Raw genomic sequence first — 20,575 nt, 5'->3', positions numbered from 1 at the left:
ATTGAGTCTACCACCCTTGAAAGGGGAGCTGCAGTTTAATCATCCATCCAACATTTTCCTTTGGTTTTCTTATTATCAAATATGCAACAGCATACAGGAAATGTGCAGTTTTGTGAGGGATGATTTAAAAACAACAACAAAAAAAATGTCTGCTTAATGGCTCTGGAATGGTTTTAAAGTCATGCTGATAATTACGATAATTTCACAGGCAAATTATTAGAGAAGAGACTCATATTTAGAGCCCATGGACTGAGTAGCATTAATACCCTCCAGCTGTCCACAGTATACAATATATAGTCTTCCACACAATGTATAGCAATACAGAGAATAAATTTAATTAGCAAAAACCTGGGCTAAAGTATTAAAAGAAGAAGTCATATATAGGAGCCAGGGTATCAAATCTATTTTGTCTGTGCTGCTGAGCTGCCCCTAACTTAAGAGAGAACAAAATTCAAGACTGGAGATGCCAAACAGTCCTGGTTAAACTATTAAAGCAAATGAAATAGTGACACATTTCTCAATGTTTTGCATCATGTTTAGATTATCTATCTTTATTTATTTTATTTTTTTTCAGGAGCTGGTAAAATTCAAGGCCACATAAATGGCCTGCAGGCAATTCACAGCAGCTTCTGTGGGGTCCTGATTATGGAAGTACCCACAGTAAGAAATCAAGTACTCTTCTTCTTTCTGTGAGTACAGAAGCAAAAGGATAGAGATAAGGATAAGAGGTCTGGGAAAAAAAAACAAAAAAAAACAAAAAAAAACCCCAAAAAAACCAGCCAGCATCATAAAAACAAAGCTTGGTGAAATCTGAAACATTTATGAAGAATATATCTTGAAACATCTGGGAAATTCTCTACTTCCTGTGAACTTCCCAATGTTGGTATTTAGGTTTTAGTTTTTTTTTTAAATTTGTTTGTTTATTTGTTTGTTTTTAATGTAAAAAGGGAATAAAAATAAAGGGAAGCCATGTTGATTTTTCACCTTGCCATATTATTTTTTTCATATGTTTCTTATTTCCTCTGGATGAAGAAATAGGACTGTATTTGCATAATCTTAATAAAGAAACAGCAGAAGGAGAATGCCTTGGCAAATCTGTAAGTCTTTGGCTTCTATGTCTAGTACAAGACAGAAGATGGGGTGGATTTCTCTTCCCATTTTTAAACTCAAGATGATCTTCTGGGATCCTGTTATTGCTCTTTTAAGTAGTAATTTTATTTATAAAGGCCTTTTTTGACATTAAATTTTAATTCTCTGCTTTTTTTTTTTTTTTTTTGAGAAGAAAAGTTTCAGTTAAGTCTTCAAGCTGTATCAGACATCAGTTCAGAAAGTAAATCTGGGCAAAGTTTGTTTCCTACACAAGAGACTATATGCATAGAATGATTATGCCTATAGACCAACAGAGTCCCTCATGAGTCTCTTTAGACTGTGAGAGGAACCAACTAGCTAGTACAAAGGATCTTAAGTATAGGCAAATTTTTCTATATCCATGTCAGTGAAAATGATCACAAGCACATGACAATCCCAAGTGCCTAGGAGATATCAAATAGATGAAGAGGAAAATATTTGATTTGTTTATGTGTAGCAGAAGTTTCTTCAAGGAGGATGCTGAGTTAGTGCTTAGTTAGCAATGTCTGGCTTGAGGATAAATATTTTTTTGGACAATGAATGTATTTTTAACTTAAATGCAGGCTTTTGTCAGAGGGTGAGTTCATTTTGGTTTTGATCAAGGCAAGAGAAGATGCGTCGATCAGAATAAATTACATAAATATTAAATATGAAGTACAAATGACCTCATAAGAAATCATGATGACTGTTACTAGCACAGGTTTGTGGGGGGAAAAAAAGGAGGAAAAAAGCCTTTTTAACTATGGGGGTTATTTTCAAGCAGACCTTAGAAAACTGGAAAGTTGCTTTTACAGTATCTAACAGAATAAATCTCAAGTTATGTATTGTAAGGTTGCTGACTGGTATGTTTGAGGGTATAGTATTTGTATGTCTGAAATGACAGGATTGATTGAAGATGTTTTCTTGAGCCTAAACAACACATTGGTGTGTCTTCTTTTTATTCCTTTTATTTATTAATTCTCAATGATACCTTTGAAATAGAAATGCTCTTAAATTGGTTGTCAGGCCCATCTAGAATTCCCAAATGGTGGCGTTTTTAATTTGTTTTGTTTTCGTTTTGTTTTGTTTTGTTTTTTGTTAATGTTGATATTATTTTCCTTTTCTTATTCTGTAAGGATAGATGAAGTACAAATCAGGAAAGCTTAATTGTAGATACAATTATTGTAGTTTTTGCTGGGAAACTTTCAGCTCCATTTAATAATAAAAAGATGTTAACATAGTCTCAAATGAATAAATGGGGGAAGATGCTAAATGGGTAGGAAGGGCTTTTTCCCTTGCTTTTGTAGCAGACATTTCTCTGACATTGGTTGTCTTTAAGAGTTTGTCACTATTTACTTTAGAGAAATAATTTCTGATTTAGCTTTATTTAATTTTTCAAGCTCTCAGGGCTTAGTTTACCCTCTGCTGTTGCCGGTCTGGATTCAATATTTAACTCTGAAATACAGTTTTGTGCTTTACAGATGTCCACATTTTTAATGTGAGATTCAACCAAAATACTTGGATGTCTTGTGATTTTAGCATTAAATTTGTTGATGGCTTTTTGAAGTAATTTGACTATGTATATAACTGTGGCATTCTTGTCAATGGTTTGAGCTGAGCTGTATTATGTATGGCTCTAACAATTCGCTCATTGCTTAAGCTTTTGAACATTGTCCAAGATTGTCATAACAAATTGACCAATATCTCCGAAATACACAATTTCTACTGTCCTAAAGGTAGAACTGTGAATTAATTGAATAATTTCAGGTGTGTGTCTGTGTGTACAGGTGTATATGCTCTTTTGCATCTATGTACCAAAGATGGCATTTTGATGATGATGATACTAACCATCTTTGGGATGTAAGGGTAATTTTCATTCTGCATCTTTCAGTTTTTAAAACTAGTATCTTGACACCCTGTGAAGAGAAGTTGACAGTAATGAGTAGCATCCAGCCCACAGAATGAGGCAACAAAATCATTGCATCAACTTAGACTGAAAGTCTTCTTGTGAAAGTTACTCTTTGACTGGTAGTTCAGTGCTAGCCCTCAAACATTTGGTATGTGTTTTTGCCACCAATTATATTTACAAATTATAAATTAGTAATCAGAGTTGATAAAACAAATCAACATTAAAAGAAAGCAAGGAAGCATGCTCCATAATTCAGGGATGGTATATTTTTTCTTTGTATCCTCTCTGTGCAGGAGGGAAAAAAAAAATCACAATGACTCAGGAGACTGTGCTTAGTAAATCTGAGCTTTCCTTTGTAAGATTTGTGAATAGAAGCCAGCTTTCTTCCTTAGGCCATCATGGAAAGCATAGTGATGATAATAGAAAGAGTCAACAGAGTTTGTAACAGGAACATCCTGAATAAAGTACCAGATTTCAGAGATTGTAACCTTAGATATAAGAAGTCTTACATTCTCATAGTTTTCCTGAGGCAAATCTACAGTCTGAGGACTTTTATGTCATTCTGAGTTTCTGTTCTTATTTTCACTGGATTCTAACTGAATGAGAAGATTTTTTTTAAATTTTATTTTATTTTTTAAATATAGCCTGGCCCTGTTCACAATGGGATTCCAACATTTCCTGTTAGAATGTGATTTACCAGGAATTTAATTAATCCCCAGTTCAAACTGTACTGCAGGCCTCTAAAATTAAAAAGAAAAATAAGCACAGCAATTAACATTGAAAGAGAGAGCTAAACTTAGCACTTGAGACTAAAATTACAATAAATAAAGATGAACCCAAACCAAAATTGAAAAAATGAATGCTAGTGAAGCCTATTATGTTCAAAAGCCAAATATGATTACTGTATTTTTAATCTTAGGTTAAGAAATAAAGTGGATCATGATATGAATAGCATAATGCAATTACATAATCTGAGCCCCATCAAACATAAGCTGTACCTTTTCTACTGCTGTTTTTCTTAGAGATGTTTATTTCTTCTCCTTTCCTCTTTCTCAACCAAGATGTGATTTCGAAATGCAAGCAAAAAAATGTCTTCTGCCATTCTGTTTCTGAAATTCTGCCAAACTGAAAATTTCCATTCAGACCGACTGGCATTTCTTGAACGTGGTTCTCCCCCCCCCCTTATTATTATTTTGTTTTAACACTCTTTCTCAAAAGTAGTGGAAACTTTGTGCAACCCTTGCTGTGCCTATGCACGACATTTTAAGAGCAGCTGCTTCTGTGGATCTTTCTCACAATAGTACATTTTTTTCCTGAAGACTCTCTGAAAACCCCTAGCTAAAAAACTTGGATTGTTTGTAAGTCCTGGTCTTTGGTGTTTCCAGACTTGTATGTAGAGCAGACACCACCCAATTTATGTCAACCTAGAGAAATACAGAGACCAAAAAATAAAGCTGTAGTAAAGAGTAAAAAAGATCAGGGGACAACTTGTTAAAATCTCTACCTGCTCCTCCTCCTTAAAACAAAAGTGGAGACTGTACAGACTTGGCTTTTAAAAATCTCCTACTCTGGTACTCAATTGCACTTTTTAATGATGGAAATGAATAGGTAGAATAGTAGACACAAGGAAATAGATGTTGCAGAATGGCTTATGAGGAATTCCTTATGTAAAAAAGACTTCCCCTATTTACAGTAATTTCTCCAGCCTGCAATGTGTTAGAAAGAAATGTAAGGCCGTGAAATGTTACTATGCTACAAGAATCCTTCTTGCTCTTTGTTGACAGCACACAAGTTCTTTGCTTATTAAGGCAGCACACAGTTCTCAGAAGAGGTACTATTTTAGTTACATAACCTTTTCTTTTTCCTTCTTTTTTTTTTTTTTCCTTTTTTTTTCTTTTTTTTTTTTTTTTTTAATATACAACAATGAAAAGTCACTGTTGAATTCTTTTATGGTTGTTCAGACCTGAAAACTGTGTGGCTCTATAGCAAGATATTTCAGAGAGCAGATGCAGCTTTTCTGGGCAGCTTCCTTTAAACTACAGTCATTTCGCATTGTTTACTGCCCTTTGGTGAACCGACGGCTGTAACAGCAGCAGCAGGTGGAGCTGGATCACATTTGCCCTCTTTGGCCCTTGTCACACATAACGGACCTGCAGTTTCACCTCCTGCTTTTAGTTCCTTTTTTGTTTGTTTGTTTGTTGGAATGCAGGAGATTCTGTGACTTATTCTTCAAAACTGACAAAAAGCCTTTATAACACAATAACATTCAATATGAGCCAGCAACTTAAAGAAAGGATTGCCTTATTAAAGCACCGTATTTTAAAAAATGAAATTCCTAACATTCAAAGATTGCACGTTCTTCCCTTCTCCCCCCTTTTTCAAATATTAAAAACTAATGAATTGCAAAGTTGTGAATGATGGTAACCTTCTGCACTCTACGTGGAGGAAACCTATAAAATCAGAGCTGAGTTTGGTGACCTAATATAGTTAGGTCAGAGAAGCAATGAAGTCCTTGAATATGGCTAAAATCCTCCCAGCATGCAATATTTGTCACTCTTATTGATCCTTGGAATACTTGCAAGAGCCTCATTTCCCTTTTTTGAAAAACAGAGGTAATTGTACTTTCCTATCTTGCTGACAGAATTTAGGAGGCGCAAATGAAAGTTTTTAAGCACATTAAATTCACTGAATGCAAAGATCACTTCCTGCTTCTACTGTTCAGTGCCTGTTATGCTTTTATAATTCTAAGGGTTCAAATGTTCTTGTGTTGGTATATCCTCTGTGACATTTATTATTTCTGTGAAGACTTGCCCAGTTCACTTTGTGGAGGGGGAGGGAATGCACACTCTGGCCTGTAGTTTCCTATACATCCATTCCACCTGTACACGTAATTTTAAGCTCCATTTTTAGGTGGTTTCTTCCCACCTGGACTTTGTTCCCAGTGAGGAACATACTCACATAGCTAAAATAGTTGTTTTGCTCTCAATCTAAACCTTGCTAACATTAGCTTTTCTCACTCACTCACTGCCTGCCTGAAATTTTCTTTTCTCTCAACTTTACTTTCCCTTTTGGCACCTCTGCCTGCACACACGATGTAGTGCTATCAAAGACTAGCTCCTCATCTGTATTGCCATCCTTCCTCTCCCTGTTTCCCATGCTCTCCTCAAACTTCTTTCAGAGAAGTACTCTGCCTTTTGCTCTTTGTAATCACCTAACCAAGATATTGCCTGCTCTGCATAGCTCTTTAATAGCTGTAGAAGCCATACTGGCAGTAAAGCAAACCTGTGGTGTCCCACATTTGCCTCTAGTAACAGTTTTGATCATTGCTATAACTGTCAAAATTCATAAATGAGCATTTGTAGATAGAGATCATATCCTTTACTAGTCAGTGATGCAGTTATTTCCTTAGGTCCAAGGGGTTTTTTTGTCGTTATAGCTACTTGTTTAATAAATTACATTCCTTTTTCCTGCAGACCTCTTGCTGCTATGCTAATATCTGTGCTCAAGCTCTGAGCATGTCCAATAGTGATCTTGAGTCAGAGTTTGTAATTCTGAAAGGGCACTTTCTATCATCTTGTGTCTTCTGGTGTCAGGCAGGCTTAAATCATGAGTAAAGCCATTTAATGCATGCTGAACAATTTCTGAACAACAGATTTTCCAGCAAACTTACTAAGCACAATATTTAAACATTTCTCTTCCCTTTCCTTTCTTCATGTTTGTCTTAGACTACAGCTGCACCAGGAGATTTGAGGTTTTCTACAATTCATCTGAACTACACTGGAGCAAAAAACTCACATGAAGTGTTTGTATGATGCTCTCTCAGTATTCATAAGGGAGGACATACAGATTAAAGCCATCTGTCAGATTAGGGCTTGTGCACAAATTATTTGCCTAGCCTGATACCCAAATCTCTCTTGGGCTACTTCATTGCCACTTAATCATGGATGGCCATTTTGTGAGTGTAATTGAAAGGAGAGGAAATTGGGAACTTCACTGATCCTGAAAGAACCTATCACAATTTATATCTACATGTTGTTACTTGATTTATTCTTCCAGTGACTCATACATAACTGTATTAGGTTCTGGGATAGTATATATTTTTTATTTTATTTTTATTTGCTTGGCTCATCAGGAAATGAGCATTGTTGAGCCAGGAGAGTGCTGATGTATACAAGTCAATCAAACTGCCATTTAACATGTTCTCTGTCAGTTTGTGGTACAGGTGGTGCTTACTGATTTGGTTGTGATGGTATGTTGACCTGAGCATTCTTTCCTGAGAATGCTTATCTAGATCCTGCACAAATCTAGAAGATACACTCTTGTTTTGCAGTATGTGTTCTTGAAGTTTCTACACATGTGTAGCAATTCAGAAGGAGCTTCACCAATTCAGAAGGAGCTAGGTGCACCCAAGATCTCCACAATTAATAGAAATAGACTTTCTACTATTTTCAACAGTACTTTTCTAGTGAAGAAAGTATCACTGTCTCACTTCATAGGCACAAAAGTCCCAGTGAGATGATAGAAATTTCCCTTTCAGGAATTATCCAGAAAAACTACTAGTAGAGCCAGAACTGAGATTACTTGGCTTCAACAAATGGGCCAATGCTCTAAGAGTTGCCAGGCCTTCTCCTTTCTAAAGCTTGTGTAGTCAAGTCTAAGTTTAAAGTCTTAGTTATGATGAACTAAATGAACTATATTTACTTCTCACCATTTTGTCCGGGTGTTTAGTTCCTTTCATAGCTTGTGGGATATCTTAATTTGTTTTCTTGGCTAACATAACTTTGTGGACTAAAAATTGCCTTATGTCACGTTATCAGGTAGGTGGGCATTTAAGTGCAGTTACTTATGGTGGCCTCTAGATTTGTGCAATGCTAGCTCTAAATTACAATGATGTCTGCAATGTGTCCATACATTAAAAACAGTCCAACTGGGATTATTTCATTGTTTTCTTTCCTTCTTTCTTTGAAGATCCTTGTTTGCATATACTTTCAATTCCACATCTGATAGTTTAGCATATGGGTATAATCTTCATGTGTTTTCCTCCTATTGCTACTTTATTTTTCCTAATTAAAATGTCAGTCCTGCATGCTGCATTTGAGTCAAAGACTTTACAAAAAGCCATGCCCTCTGCATTTCAGTGTTGGGCTTTATTTTTACATATGTGTGTGTGTGTGTTTGTTTGTTTATTGTTGTTATTTTGCTATTTGGTTGTGGGGCAGCAAGGTTATGGTAAAACAAGCATTGTTACCTGAAAGAGTCAGCATCAGGAGGTTAAAATGCGGTCAAGGGTTAATTTACCAGACAGAAATCTCATTTGATTGTCATGGTTTTGCTGTAGTCAGTCAAATACTTACTTGTTATTTTATTGAGTCTGCTATAAACTGTTTAAAGAGTTGTGGCTCAATGGTTGTTTGGACTGAGGGCATCACCTTTGTTGCATATCAGTTAAAAGTACATCACATTTACAGGGGAAATGCCTGGAAGAAGTGGTTGGGCTAAACGTTTTCAGAAAAACAAGTAGGACTTTTGTGACTTAATATTGTTTTGAAATTTATTTGTCTGTTACATTTCAATTGTGACTATCCTTCTTCTGAAGGCTTTTCTTTGGTGTAAGCATAATTTTATGAATCAAAAGGTTTATTTTTTTCAGCATAAAGCACTTTTGAGTGTAAATGTCCGTCTTGCTGGCAAGTCAGTTCATATGATTGTTATTATTTTCAAAATATTGAGTTTAGACTTTATCACACCAGATTATTTGAAAATGTGGTTAAATTCTTCTCACATTTTCTAGGAGAAACTGCTGTTTATCAAATCTTCTCTTTTGTTTGTCTGGATTTACTTCTAATTTATTTATATGTTTATTTTTATATTACAGCCTTTATTTGTAGCTCCAAAACGTGTCAAATCAAGCAAGAAATATTTATTTCATTGTCCTCCATCAGGTAAGTGTGTGCAGCATATATATTGCCATTAAGAAATGGAAATAATATATAATTTTCAGTATATAGTGAAGCTTTATGGTGTACTTTGAACAAGAAAGCAAGTATATTGCTTTTAAAGCACTTACCAGTAGAAAAGCTGACTGCTTAAAGTACTTTTTTCTAGTAAAATAAACTCAGTAAACTTTTTAAAGGATAATTTCAATTCGGGTAAAATCTGTTCAGCCATTTCAAATAAAGTATGCAGTGATTTTGATGTTGCTACTTAGTTTTCTAAATGGATTATTTTGAAAGAAAATATATTTAAGGGTATTGTTTTCTGAAAATAATGGTTGAAATATCAACACTCTATGGAAAAAAAACCCCAACGCTAAATCCCCAAACCAAAGCCAAGTTGCAAGAATTTTTGACAAATGTGCAAAACTACAAAATCATTACTGTGCCCACATCAGTTTGTGTAAGACAGATGTGACTGTTGACGGTAGAAGAGTACATTTCTGGCAACAGATCTTGGAGTGGGTTGTGGATTGCGGGTAGATATGTGGATTGCTTTTTTTGGTTGGTGTGTTTTGGTTTGGTTTGTTTTTTTCCCAGTAAGCATTTACCTCTTAATAGTTAATGAAGTACCTGAGTACCACTCGGTACAGTGGATTGAAAGAAGTTAAAGAGGGCTTCAAAATAGCTTTACTCTTCTCTTCCTACCCAACACATGTGAAAGATCTGGCTAAAGGGAACAGGGATGGAAGATGTGTGCGGTGTGACCAGTAATAGCAAACAATACAGTGTGTCTCCTGCCAAGACACCTTTAATGAATGTCTTCTCCTGGACTTACAGGAGTTACAGCCCAACCAGGAGCATGAAGAGCTTGGTGATTGCAGAGTACTGACCTCATCTAGCCCTTGTAAATCATGGATGTGTGTACACTGGAAGGTGGCTACAGTGCCTTGCCAGCAGCCTGTGAGGTGCAGGCTATGGTGTATGGAAGTGCAAGATGGGATCTGGTGGTGCAAATTTCACAGGCCATACCTAATACCTGATAGGTTTGAGGCTGGTGTAGTTAGCTTGTCTGACAGACACACCAACAACTTTTAGTGCACTGTTTAAAGACAAGACAAACCACTAGCAAGTTTGGTTTAGAAGAATATGTGGTAAAGTCTAGCCCACTTAAAGCTGATTGATGAGTGGATGAGACATCTACCCACCATGGCAATGTGGGCAATTTGAGACCGTAGCTTTATCACCCATATCAGTCCAGGGGTTAGAGTGGCCACGTGCTCCTCAGGAACAGATCTGTAGCCATAGCTTTCACGTAAGGCCATCATCTTTGGTTCAGCAGTTGCTCTAGCCTGGGCAAGGGTATAAATAAGAAAATGATGGCCTTCATTATCCAGGAAATTTCATTTATACCTGGAGCATTTGGGAGTTTTATTTCCCTATTCTATCATGAAAGTGACTTACTGGAGCAGCAACTGAGAGACTTGGACAAGACCTGACTAAAATGATTACAGGTTTATATAACATTTAGTGTAGCGTTCCTTTCTGGTCATTCCAGGTGTGCTGGGGTGCATGCACAGAAACAGAAGCAGCAAGAACACATAACCTAAGCTGCTGCTGGTGGACCTTTTCTCTGACAAGGCCATAATGGGAAGGACCGAAGTTGCAGGAACATGATGCTTTCTTTTTTCTTGGCTGGACAGGAGAAGTGGCACGTGAGTATGAATAGTGAGAGGCGAAGCCGGGGGGGGGGGGGGGGGGGGGGGGGAGGTGTGCGGGGTGTGGGGGGTGTGTGGGGGGTGTGGAAACCCCAACCATTGTGGCAGAAAATAGTATGCCCCAGAATAGAGTGCAGCGAGACAACTGTAATTTTCAAAACAAAGTAGTACAGAAGGAGGAACCTGAATATTGTTAATGCCACTCCAGGCAATTTATGCCAAAGCAGGTTTCTTTAGCTGCCTTTACACCCCCAGCTATAAAGAAAGCCTTCAGAAAAGGCTGAGGGCAAAGTTGGACTTGTTAGCTTGGGGCTCAGCCTGGTAATTGCTGAACGACATCAAATAACAAAAAAACTGAAACTTTGTATCTCTCAGCAAGACAGCGTCATGAATACCTAAATCCACCACCTGATTCCTCTGATACCTGGAATTCGCTGCTCAAAGAGAGGACAAATATAGCTGTTATGAAACCACACAATCTGCTTTGGTGCGTTTTGGCAGTTAAGAAAGGGAAGAGTTTTTTGGACACAGCCCTCCCACAGCCACTCTATACAAAGAAAGCTCACTTTCTTTGGGAAGTCCTCAGAAATCCTGAGCTTGATAGGTCCTGGCACCAGTGCACCAAAACCTCCCCCCCCCAGATCCGGTGCCTGGATGCTGCCAAATTCTGTCCACAAAACCTAGAAATTATGTCATCCGAGTAGAAATAACAATTGCTTTCTATGATTCAGCTAAAAGAAAAACAACTCCAAATAGCGACCAGCAGCCCTGTGATGCCGGCAGATCCCGACAGAGCCGTGCAGAGCCTCCTGGCCACGCTTTCCTCTTTCTCACCTCGGGGCTCCCGCCAAGTTTTGCGGGACTGCTCTGCCGTCAGAAAAGGCGCCTGTGTGCGTGTCGGTTTTTGTTTGTTTGTTTGTTTGTTTTGTTTTCTCGGAGTGAGGGAGGCGAAAGTTTTTATTGAAAAAATAAATTATGCGAGGGGAGGGGGTCGCCGTGCCACCCGGGGGTGTGCGCGTGTAAGGGGACACGGTGCGTCCCGTAGCACGATCCCGGGATCCATGTGGCGCACCCGAGTTACGATTTCCGATGCTTTCCCCCCCCACCCCGGCAGGGGAGCGGAGGGGAGAGCCGGAGGCTCGCCCCCAGAGCTGGCAGCGGGGCCGGGGCGGGGGGCGGCGGGGCCGGGGCCGCGGCCGGGGCGGGCGGCGCGGCGATCCGGCGGGGGGCGCGGGGAGCCAATGGGCGGCGGGGATCCGCCGGCGCGGCTCGGGGGCCCCTGGAGGAGGAGGAGAGGAAAAACCACGGGATTGAGCTCTGTCAGTGGCGCTCGCTGCTTCCAAGGGGGGAAGTGCCGGGGGATAATTAATGTTTTTATTAAATTTGGAGGGAATTTTTTGCAGCCGATCGCCGCGCGTGGCCTTCAGGTGGGTCTCCCCGGCAACTTTGCCCGCCGCCCGGCAGGCTTGCGCGGTGGAGGTGGGCTGCAGAAGCGATGCTGGGGCGAGGAGGGGGTGGGGGGGAAGGCGGCTGGGTGCGTGTGGCGGTGTGTGGGGGGTGTGTGTGTGTGCGTGGCTGCGGCTGGCGGGCGCTGCCGCCACTGCCGTGAGGTGCGCGGCTCGCCCCACCGTTCGCCATTACGAGTTGAGCACACGTTTGCTAGAGCCGGGGCTGCCACTTGCGCGGATCGCCCGGGGAATACGGCGGGGAGTGTAAATAAACCCCTGCCTCTCGTTTTGCTTTCTGCTGCTGCCTCGAAGTGCTTTTGCTCCGGGTTTTCCTGGCAGAAGCGCGTAACCCAGGTGAAGGCAGAGAAGGGAGGGTTGTTTTTTATGAATGGGACTCTTTGAGGTTAATTAGCTATGCAAATTCGAGCAGTTCATTCATGGCGGTGGTGGTTTTTTTTTTTTTTTTTAATCTAAAAGCCATCTTGTATTCCCCTCCAGGCTGATTGGAGTCCAGACCCCGAGGAAATCTCCAGATCAAATGCCCAGTAAATAAAACACTGAGCTAAGACTTGTGGAAGAGCTGCAGAATGGATGGATTTTATGACCAGCAAGTGCCTTACATGGTCACCAATGTGAGTGATCGGTTCAAAGTTGGTGTTTATAAACTTGACTCCGACTTGTTTCTGTGGGGGAGTTTTGCAGAGTCTCTGCTTTGTTACCGCTGTAGGGGCGACTCTTCATCTGGGAGCTTTGCCTGCAAGATCAGCCTGTCTTCCTAGTTATTTCAATAAAGCATCATCTTCTTTTAAAGACAGTTTTGGGATGATTAAAAAATCATGCACATGATTAGCGGATGAGAGAGACAAGAGCAGCAGCAGCTGCATTCAAAGTTTCTGGCTGCGTTCGCCTGCAGCGCTCAGAAGAATGAAGTTGAGGCAAACGTTAACGTTTTTATTTTTCCTTTTTATTTTTCTTTTTGACTTTCAGGACTTTGCAAACAACGTTTTAAGTAACACAGGGAAATAAAGCAGCCTATTATAATCTCATATCTGGGTTCTCCTGCCTAGCTTACACAGAGGGGATTGATGTGCTATTGTGTAGGTTTGTGTACTTTAGATGCTAAAAATACATGGTTGGTATTGTGTTGCTTCTTGAACACATTATATGTATGTGCGTGTGTCTACATAGAAATGTGTTGCTTTTAGACACAGGAATCTTTATGAACATGTTAGGTGCTCAGCAATATTTTTTGCTAGGAATTGGAGGCTGCAAGACGATCCTTTCTTTCCCTGTTAGAAAATGTAACGAATTCATGCCAGCTTTCAGTATTCTTGATTAAATGAAAAAAAAAACAACAACCCAAACCCCTCAGATTTCTGAAGTAACTGATCTTTCCTGTTTATAGAATCCGCGTGGGAGAAACTGTAATGAGAGACCGACAAATGTCAGGAAAAGAAAATTCATTAACAGAGACCTGGCTCATGATTCAGAAGGTGAGGGCTTGTTTCTCCCCTCCCCTCCCCCCCCCCCCAACACACCCTCCCCTCCTTACTTAGTAAGGCAGAGAAGCTCTTTCAAGAGCTATTTATTTATCTTGGAGATAAATATACCTAGATCAATCTGAATAAACAAGACCAGAAAATTGCATTTACTACTGCAAAACATAATGGCAAAAGCAATAAACTGATGAAGTTGATACTCTTTCCTTGACTTACCCTGTTGCATTTTTGGTACTACCACACATGTGGTGCACGGATATCATACACTGAGGCCAAGCCTTTGCAGCATGACACAGGTCATGGCACCTAGCTTTTTCACCTTCAGGTGTCTTGATATTCGGGGCTTTCCTCATTTGTCCCACCTTTTAACATCCCTTTCACTGGTGTGTGTTCCCTGGTGGTAGCACGACTGAGAATGATGGTGTGGATATGGTTGTTTTTCACTCTGGTGTTACTGTAAAGCTAGTCCTGGTGCCTGGTAGTCTGTTCCTGTTGCTGTGGCTCTGGTAGAGTTAAAAGTCCTGGGAAATTCAGTTAAGAAAGTCTGGAGTGGACAAAGTTTTGTGAGGCCAAAGATTTGTAACTAAGTCCCATGTCCCATCAGCAGGACTGAGGATCACTCACAGGACTGTAGTCTAGCAATAGGTGCTAACACTACTTTAGACCACAGAGTCAGTACAGATGCTGTGCCTACCCCCCTGTGAGTACATAACATACAGAAAGGTATATATAGGGGCCTAAAACTTACCACTATATAAATCTTATGAGGATGAGGACACATTGATACACTTTTCAAAATCCTTGCTTACTTGTGTGGAAAAGTTTTAAGACAGACTGAAAAAACAACTTTCTGATTTTCAGTTAAATGATTTCCCAACATGAGGTATCAACCCAAAGAGTAAATGAATAGCCTCTGTCATTTCAGTGTATGTAAATAGTTATCTGTCAACATTTGTAAAAGAGGAAGTCTCTCTCAAAATACAGTAAATTAAAAATAAACCATTTGTCAGTTCAAATATCCTACTTAGCCTCAGTAAACAGAATTTTCATAACGGAGTTTTAGAGCTTTGCAAGTGAACCGAATGCTGCTCTGGTTGTACCTGTTAGAAGCAACTGATTTCAGTGAATTGGAAAGAAAGATAAGCTGCTGCAAAAACTCAGTCCGTGGAGAAATTGGTTTCACTTTAAAGAAAGGACGAGTACATCGAGGAAATAGTGGTGATTCACTTGTCATACAAAGTAAAACATAAGGGGAAGTAGAAAAGATTTCCCATTTCTGTTTGCTGTTGCAGCCTGTCAGGTCTTTGCTTCAAAATTTTTGTGATACAACCCTGCTAATAAAAATACTCAGTTGTTGCTTGGGCAGAACTCCTGTTGAAGTCTGAGACAGCAGATATTGCAGGAGGAGGCCTGAATTGTGTAAGGGGAAACAGTTCACCTGTAAGAAAGAGGATCATTTTTAGCTTTCCTTTGTGTTGCTGAATGAGCCTTTTACACTACAGAGCTTGGTTAAGATTCTGTTTATTTCAAGAGCTCTTAAAATAATACAGTAAGTAATTATTATTTTTTATTCATAGGTGTAGAAAAATCATTAACTGCAGCCCGAAAATAGCTACTTTGTCTGTATGTTTGACTGCCAAAATAGAATTTGCGTATGTCGTTCTTCAGGAAAAATGTATTTTTGAGGATATTTTAATCTTATGAAGAGACTAAGGGTGTGAGTCTCTTATCCCTGTCTTCATCTTTTTGCAGAACTCTTTCAAGATCTGAGCCAATTACAGGAGACATGGCTTGCAGAAGGTAAGGAAAAAACTGCTTGTAAAAAGAGGAAAAACAACTCTGGAGGGGGAAAAAAAAAAAGTCCTGAACTTGCTGTCTTAATGTTCAGCCCAATTAATTGAGCTCTAAAAGAGCCACCTCATGTGTCATGCATACATTAGAGCCTCTGATGAGTTTGTCTTTGGGGACTCTGGGGCTGCTCTACCCAGTGTCATCACAAATTACCAGGAGAAATTGCTTCCAGCTCACAATCACATCTGCTTTTGGCAAGAACTAATGCACCAAGACTTCAAGTTCTAAGCCTCTGTTCAGATTTTAATTGCAATTGATCAGGTTTATATTATTGTACCTCGAGAGACTACATACAGCCAGAACTGGGCTTGCTGTTTCCTTTAGAGCAGCACATATAATTATTTGGTGTTCTGGTGGAGTACTTTTCTGATGGCAGAAATTAGTTTCTCTGGGTTCATCGGGACGGGATGCTTCAAGATTTAAGTGCAAGTGTCTTCTTTCCACCTTGTTCACAACACAGAACATTAGGTGTGTATGAAATACTTAAAAAGTACTATTTTTTTTTCTTTCTTTCCCTTTTCTTTTTTCCAGAAACCTTTAAATATTTTGCATGTTATTTTTGTCTTCGTGTTTGTAGTTGTGAGATTGTGTGCTGGGTGATTAGAAAACTGACATCGGTCTGTTGTACACCTGCTTGTGCTTTTAAGTATTTCAAATAATCTTGCAGAGCACATTCTACTGAAGAGAGAAGGTTTAAGAGCAATAATGTAGAAATCTGAATTTAGAGCAGCTGTTGAGAGATTCATTTAACAATAACAAAACATGAGCTGCTGCATTTAGAGAACTTTAACAAAATGCAAGGTAGCTTTCTGCTTGTCGATGTGTATTTGTTCTCTTTAGCAATATTCTCTAATTTTGGTTTTCCTTTGGTGTTTACGATACCATTTATTTAAAGCATGAAGATTTTTATGCATTGTCTGTTCTTAATGTTTCTGCTCCAAACTTTGATGTAAACATGCTTTTGATGCAAATTAACATAATATCTCCAAATTGATCCTGATTTAAATGAATGTGAGTATTCACATATGTTTAATTTTTATCATGTACTGGACTATGCACAGCTGTCTTGTAGAATAGATGTTTGCTTTTTTTTTTGGAGAGGAGAGATGTTGGGGTAAAATGTGTGTTGTTTGGTTTCATAGAGGCTAATACTGCTGTTGACTACTTGTCTACATACTGATTCTTTTTTAACAGCTTTATATGTAGTTAGTCAAGTTCTTAACCTATAAGTAAGTTGTGGGGTATTGTGTATTTTAGTGACAGTTTTATTCTATCATTATTTTTGGCATGTAGATTTTCTGTATGTAATCATCTTTAAATTAATGCAACAGAGAATGCATTTTTATGAATTAATATAATCCTTTCCTAATCATTGAAAACAGGATGTCCTGCACTAAGATCTTTTTTGTAGTATAACAATCAGATGCAACAGTAACTGTCTCTCTGTGTTAGTTTTCCTAAGGATCTCTTTATTTTGTTTCATCTCATTCACTCTAACAAGCCAGAAGTATGTTAAAATACTACTCAAAAGATAGTATTTTTTGATAGAGAGAAGAACTTCTAGTTCGATTTTTAACTGGCATGAATGTTTTTGTTTCTGAACATGATTAAATTTCTTTGATCATAAGTCAGGAAAATGCAGGCAGATTCATAATGCATGTGCAGATAATAATGTAAGTTTGAAAAATAATATGGAATTTAAAACTGATGAAATAATTTCTGTAGGTACATAAATTACTGTAAGTGCAATTTTTACTTGGGAGGCACTGCTTATTTTAGACTAGAATGAATCGTTTGAGAGCCTTTTTTTCTTTTCAGCTGAGTCTATTTCACTGAATAAATTTATATAGATTTCGAGAGAGAAACCTGTGTTTAGTCCTGTGTCAGCTAGATTGAGGAAACTTTGTAAAAGGAGATAGCATTATAGCATCATGTGGTAAGTATTTAAAAATGGGAAAAAAGGCTAATCTGGGAGAGGATAATAAAGCTAAATGTTATGTTTTCCCACAACATATTACAACTAAATAGTACAGATTTTGCAGTGTTCTAGAAATGCTTTAAGGAATCTATGTATTTAAGGCCACGCCATGTTTTTAGCTGTTCCACGAAAACCCAAACTTTGTACAGCTTTTCTAAAGGCTAAACTAAAACTGAAATAGAAAGTCAAGATGAGAAAATCAAATACTAAGCTATTAACCTGATCCCAAATTTTTATTAAACCAACCCACCCAAAACAACTTTTTGGTAGTCTTTACAATATACTGGTGTTTGAGGATATTGTAGCTCTGCTCAGTGTTCTATATGGATGAGCTTAGCCAGGAAACAGATTTTGAAATCAGACTTGTTTACCCATTGCAAGATGTGTCCATTTATGTTCTTCTGGACCTTCATAGGCTAGAAGTCTGCCAACTTGGCAGCATCAGTTATGTTTACATATTTCTTTTCATAATGCTGTGGAGCCAGGGAAATGACCATGAAATTTTAAAACGTCTTGACCCTCTTTATGAAAAGCAGTGGCAGCTGACCAGGTTTCTCCCACGAGTTCAGATCCCCACTGGGGAGTAACCAGGTCAGAAATTTACTTATTAGTTAGGAGAAGAAAGTGAGTTGCATTTTATGGCACACGCAAAAATGCTTGTGGATTAATTTTTTGTTGTTTTGTTTTTCCTGGAGCTATCCTTATTACATCACAGACTTTAGCCTGGAGATTTTTACAGTTAGTGTCACCTGTGACGAGTTGGTGGCAAACAAGGAAACAGAAATGTATTCTATCCCTGTTGAAAATGGTGGAGTGTTCGTATGTATTAAAGAAATAAACCAAAATGTAAACAGTTAAATAACCTCTTGAATATAATGCTATTCTGTAGTTAAGAAGCTGAACACTACTTACAGAAAACTTCCAAATATATTCCACTAGCTGCATACTAGATTTTTATGGAAATGAGTTTTGCTTCTTACTCTGTGTAGTATTAGCTGTGTAAGAAAGAATCTACATTATTTTGATGTATGACTGACTTTGAATAAGGTTTCCTCATGTCAATTATTATGCAAGACAGAAGACAGATTATAACTGTTTCCTGAAGCCAGAAATTGAAAGTGGGAAGCCTTTAATAATTGTTTCAACCTTCGAACTTGAAAGGAAATGGTTAAAACTGCCTCTTGCTAGCCAAGGCAAATATTATTCAGATATTATCTCCTGTTTCATATTTAAATAACTTGATGGCAACATTTTGTCATGATAATATTGTAAAATGACTTTATTGATTCCGTATATTTGCAATCAGATTGGATTTGGCAGATAGCAATTGTTCATTGACTTGGGAAAAAAAGGTTCAAATATTAATCTAATGTTATCTCATCATGGTAGCTGTTACTTCTTGATCTGGAATAAAGTGAAGAGAGAGGAAAAATACTTAGTGAGTGTCTCCTTTCCATGGTGAAAGTGTTGGGTTTTGGGGGACTAATAGATTAACAAAAATACAGCTTTTTATTGAAAATTAATCTTTTCAGATACTAGTTTCTCTTGCAGCTTGTTAAAGATACGTAAAGGGCATCAGAAGCAAAGGCATAATTAATTTATGCACTGGATCTGCTTCTTGGAGCAGCAGATAATAAGTTTCTCAGATGGTAGTAAACTGAAAAGTAAAACGTAATGTTCGTTGGGTGACTTGGAGAAAATGCGAAAAGACTAAGTTAACTGTAAAGTGTTTTGAGAGAGTAGCTACAGGTAATAGCAGGTTCATGCCATTGCTGCAGCTTAGTCAACTTGAGCGGATGCCTACAAGCTAACAGTATTTAAAAGCCATTTCTTAGTATCTAAAAGGAAGCTGTTTTGCACAAATAATTGATCCCCAAATTTGGAATGAACCTTAGGAGCTAAGTTCCTGCCTTTTGTTCTTTGATCCCGAAGGATATTCCGATGCCACAGTGATGTCTAAGGTGGTGTTGACTTCTAGTTTGTTTTGTAAATGAGAAAGTGTGAAAATAAGTAGTTTCCAATTCTTAAGTGATTATTTTTAATAAAAGAAAGCATTAGATCTTTGAATATTGGTTTAGTTAGAACGGCTTCGTTTTAAGCAGTAAAGATGTGTAGCAACTTACTCTGGCTAGCTAGCTTTCTGCTGCCAAAGAATGGTAAAATCTAGTCACTGTAAGGCAGATACTATGTAGCAATGTTCAAAAACTATTCACATTTTTATAGGACCAAAACCAGTCAAGAAATTACAATTTCATGTCTCCAAGGCTGAAATCTGCCTGATGAGGACAGACACTCTAAAAGTGAGTGAAAAGATTTTCAGAACTTATCATGCAGAGATTCGGCTTTCAAATACTCATAACTCTTAAATATCTACGCACAAAACAAGGAGGAAAGTTATAAAATAAAGGGAGGGGAGTGTTCTTTTAAGAAGAAATCTAAAAGAAAGAAAACTACCAGAAATTGAGAAGTCTGAGAGTCTCTGTAGTAATAAACTTTTAAATGTTTTTCTTGTTTGCTTGAAAACCAAATGCCTTTTACTCAAAATAATAATTTTCAAAGGCGTAGTGAGGTTTGCAAACCAGGAGGGCTGCCACAAAATGTTAAATGTTAGGGTTTCCTTTCAGCTAACTTTTTTTCTCATTTTTAGTATAGCAGCAAATGAAGAGCAGATACTGCAAACCCATCTTTATATTCCTAGGGATTATTCACATAAGGAAAAATTTTTGAGATCTGGAGCTAGTTTTGAACTGCATTTGAGTTTATTAGTCAGAGCTTCTCACGTTATGTAAAGAGGGGTTTGGGTTGTTTTGACAGCAAATCGAGTGCTTATGGGAAATAATATTTTTTACCATCTTGAAATTTGTCACTGTTTTGCCTCCTGAATGCTCCTTTGTTAGAAACAGTTGTTCCTTGGAAAAAAAAGAACAACACAAAAAACCTAACACAAATCCCCCAACAACAACCTGGGGGGAAAAAAAGCCAACACCAAAACCCAAGAACTAAGCCTCCCCTCTCCTAGCTCTTTCAGGAATACTTACATTTATATCTTTCATAAGTGACAATGAATCAAAGAAAACTCAGTAGGCTCATTACTGGTGAGGCCCAAAGCTGAAGCCAAAATACTGCTGTTTC

The 20,575-nt window shown here is 38.3% G+C and overlaps 1 protein-coding gene across 4 annotated transcripts in view; it reads left to right on the top strand.

Annotated features, from left to right (window-relative positions):
- The first annotated feature begins 11,949 nt into the window (after window positions 1–11,949).
- Window positions 11,950–20,575, top strand: part of ETV1 (ETS variant transcription factor 1) — a 66,960-nt gene continuing 58,334 nt past the window's right edge. For 2 of the 4 annotated variants that reach the window (XM_054161133.1, XM_054161131.1), the window contains exons 1-4: window positions 11,950–12,094; window positions 12,614–12,747; window positions 13,521–13,608; window positions 15,367–15,414. In XM_054161133.1, the coding sequence (XP_054017108.1) occupies window positions 12,703–12,747; window positions 13,521–13,608; window positions 15,367–15,414 (181 nt within the window). In that variant the 5' untranslated portion in view covers window positions 11,950–12,094; window positions 12,614–12,702. Of the gene's footprint in view, window positions 12,095–12,311; window positions 12,470–12,613; window positions 12,748–13,520; window positions 13,609–15,366; window positions 15,415–15,556; window positions 15,934–20,575 lie in introns of those variants that run through there. The other 2 variants (XM_054161132.1, XM_054161134.1) reach the window with 2 other exon arrangements.

Source organism: Dryobates pubescens, chromosome 4 (assembly GCF_014839835.1).
Source record: "Dryobates pubescens isolate bDryPub1 chromosome 4, bDryPub1.pri, whole genome shotgun sequence".
Classification (NCBI taxonomy): domain Eukaryota; kingdom Metazoa; phylum Chordata; class Aves; order Piciformes; family Picidae; genus Dryobates; species Dryobates pubescens.
Note: the sequence above shows the minus strand (reverse complement) of the source record. Positions and strands in the feature narration are given on the sequence as shown.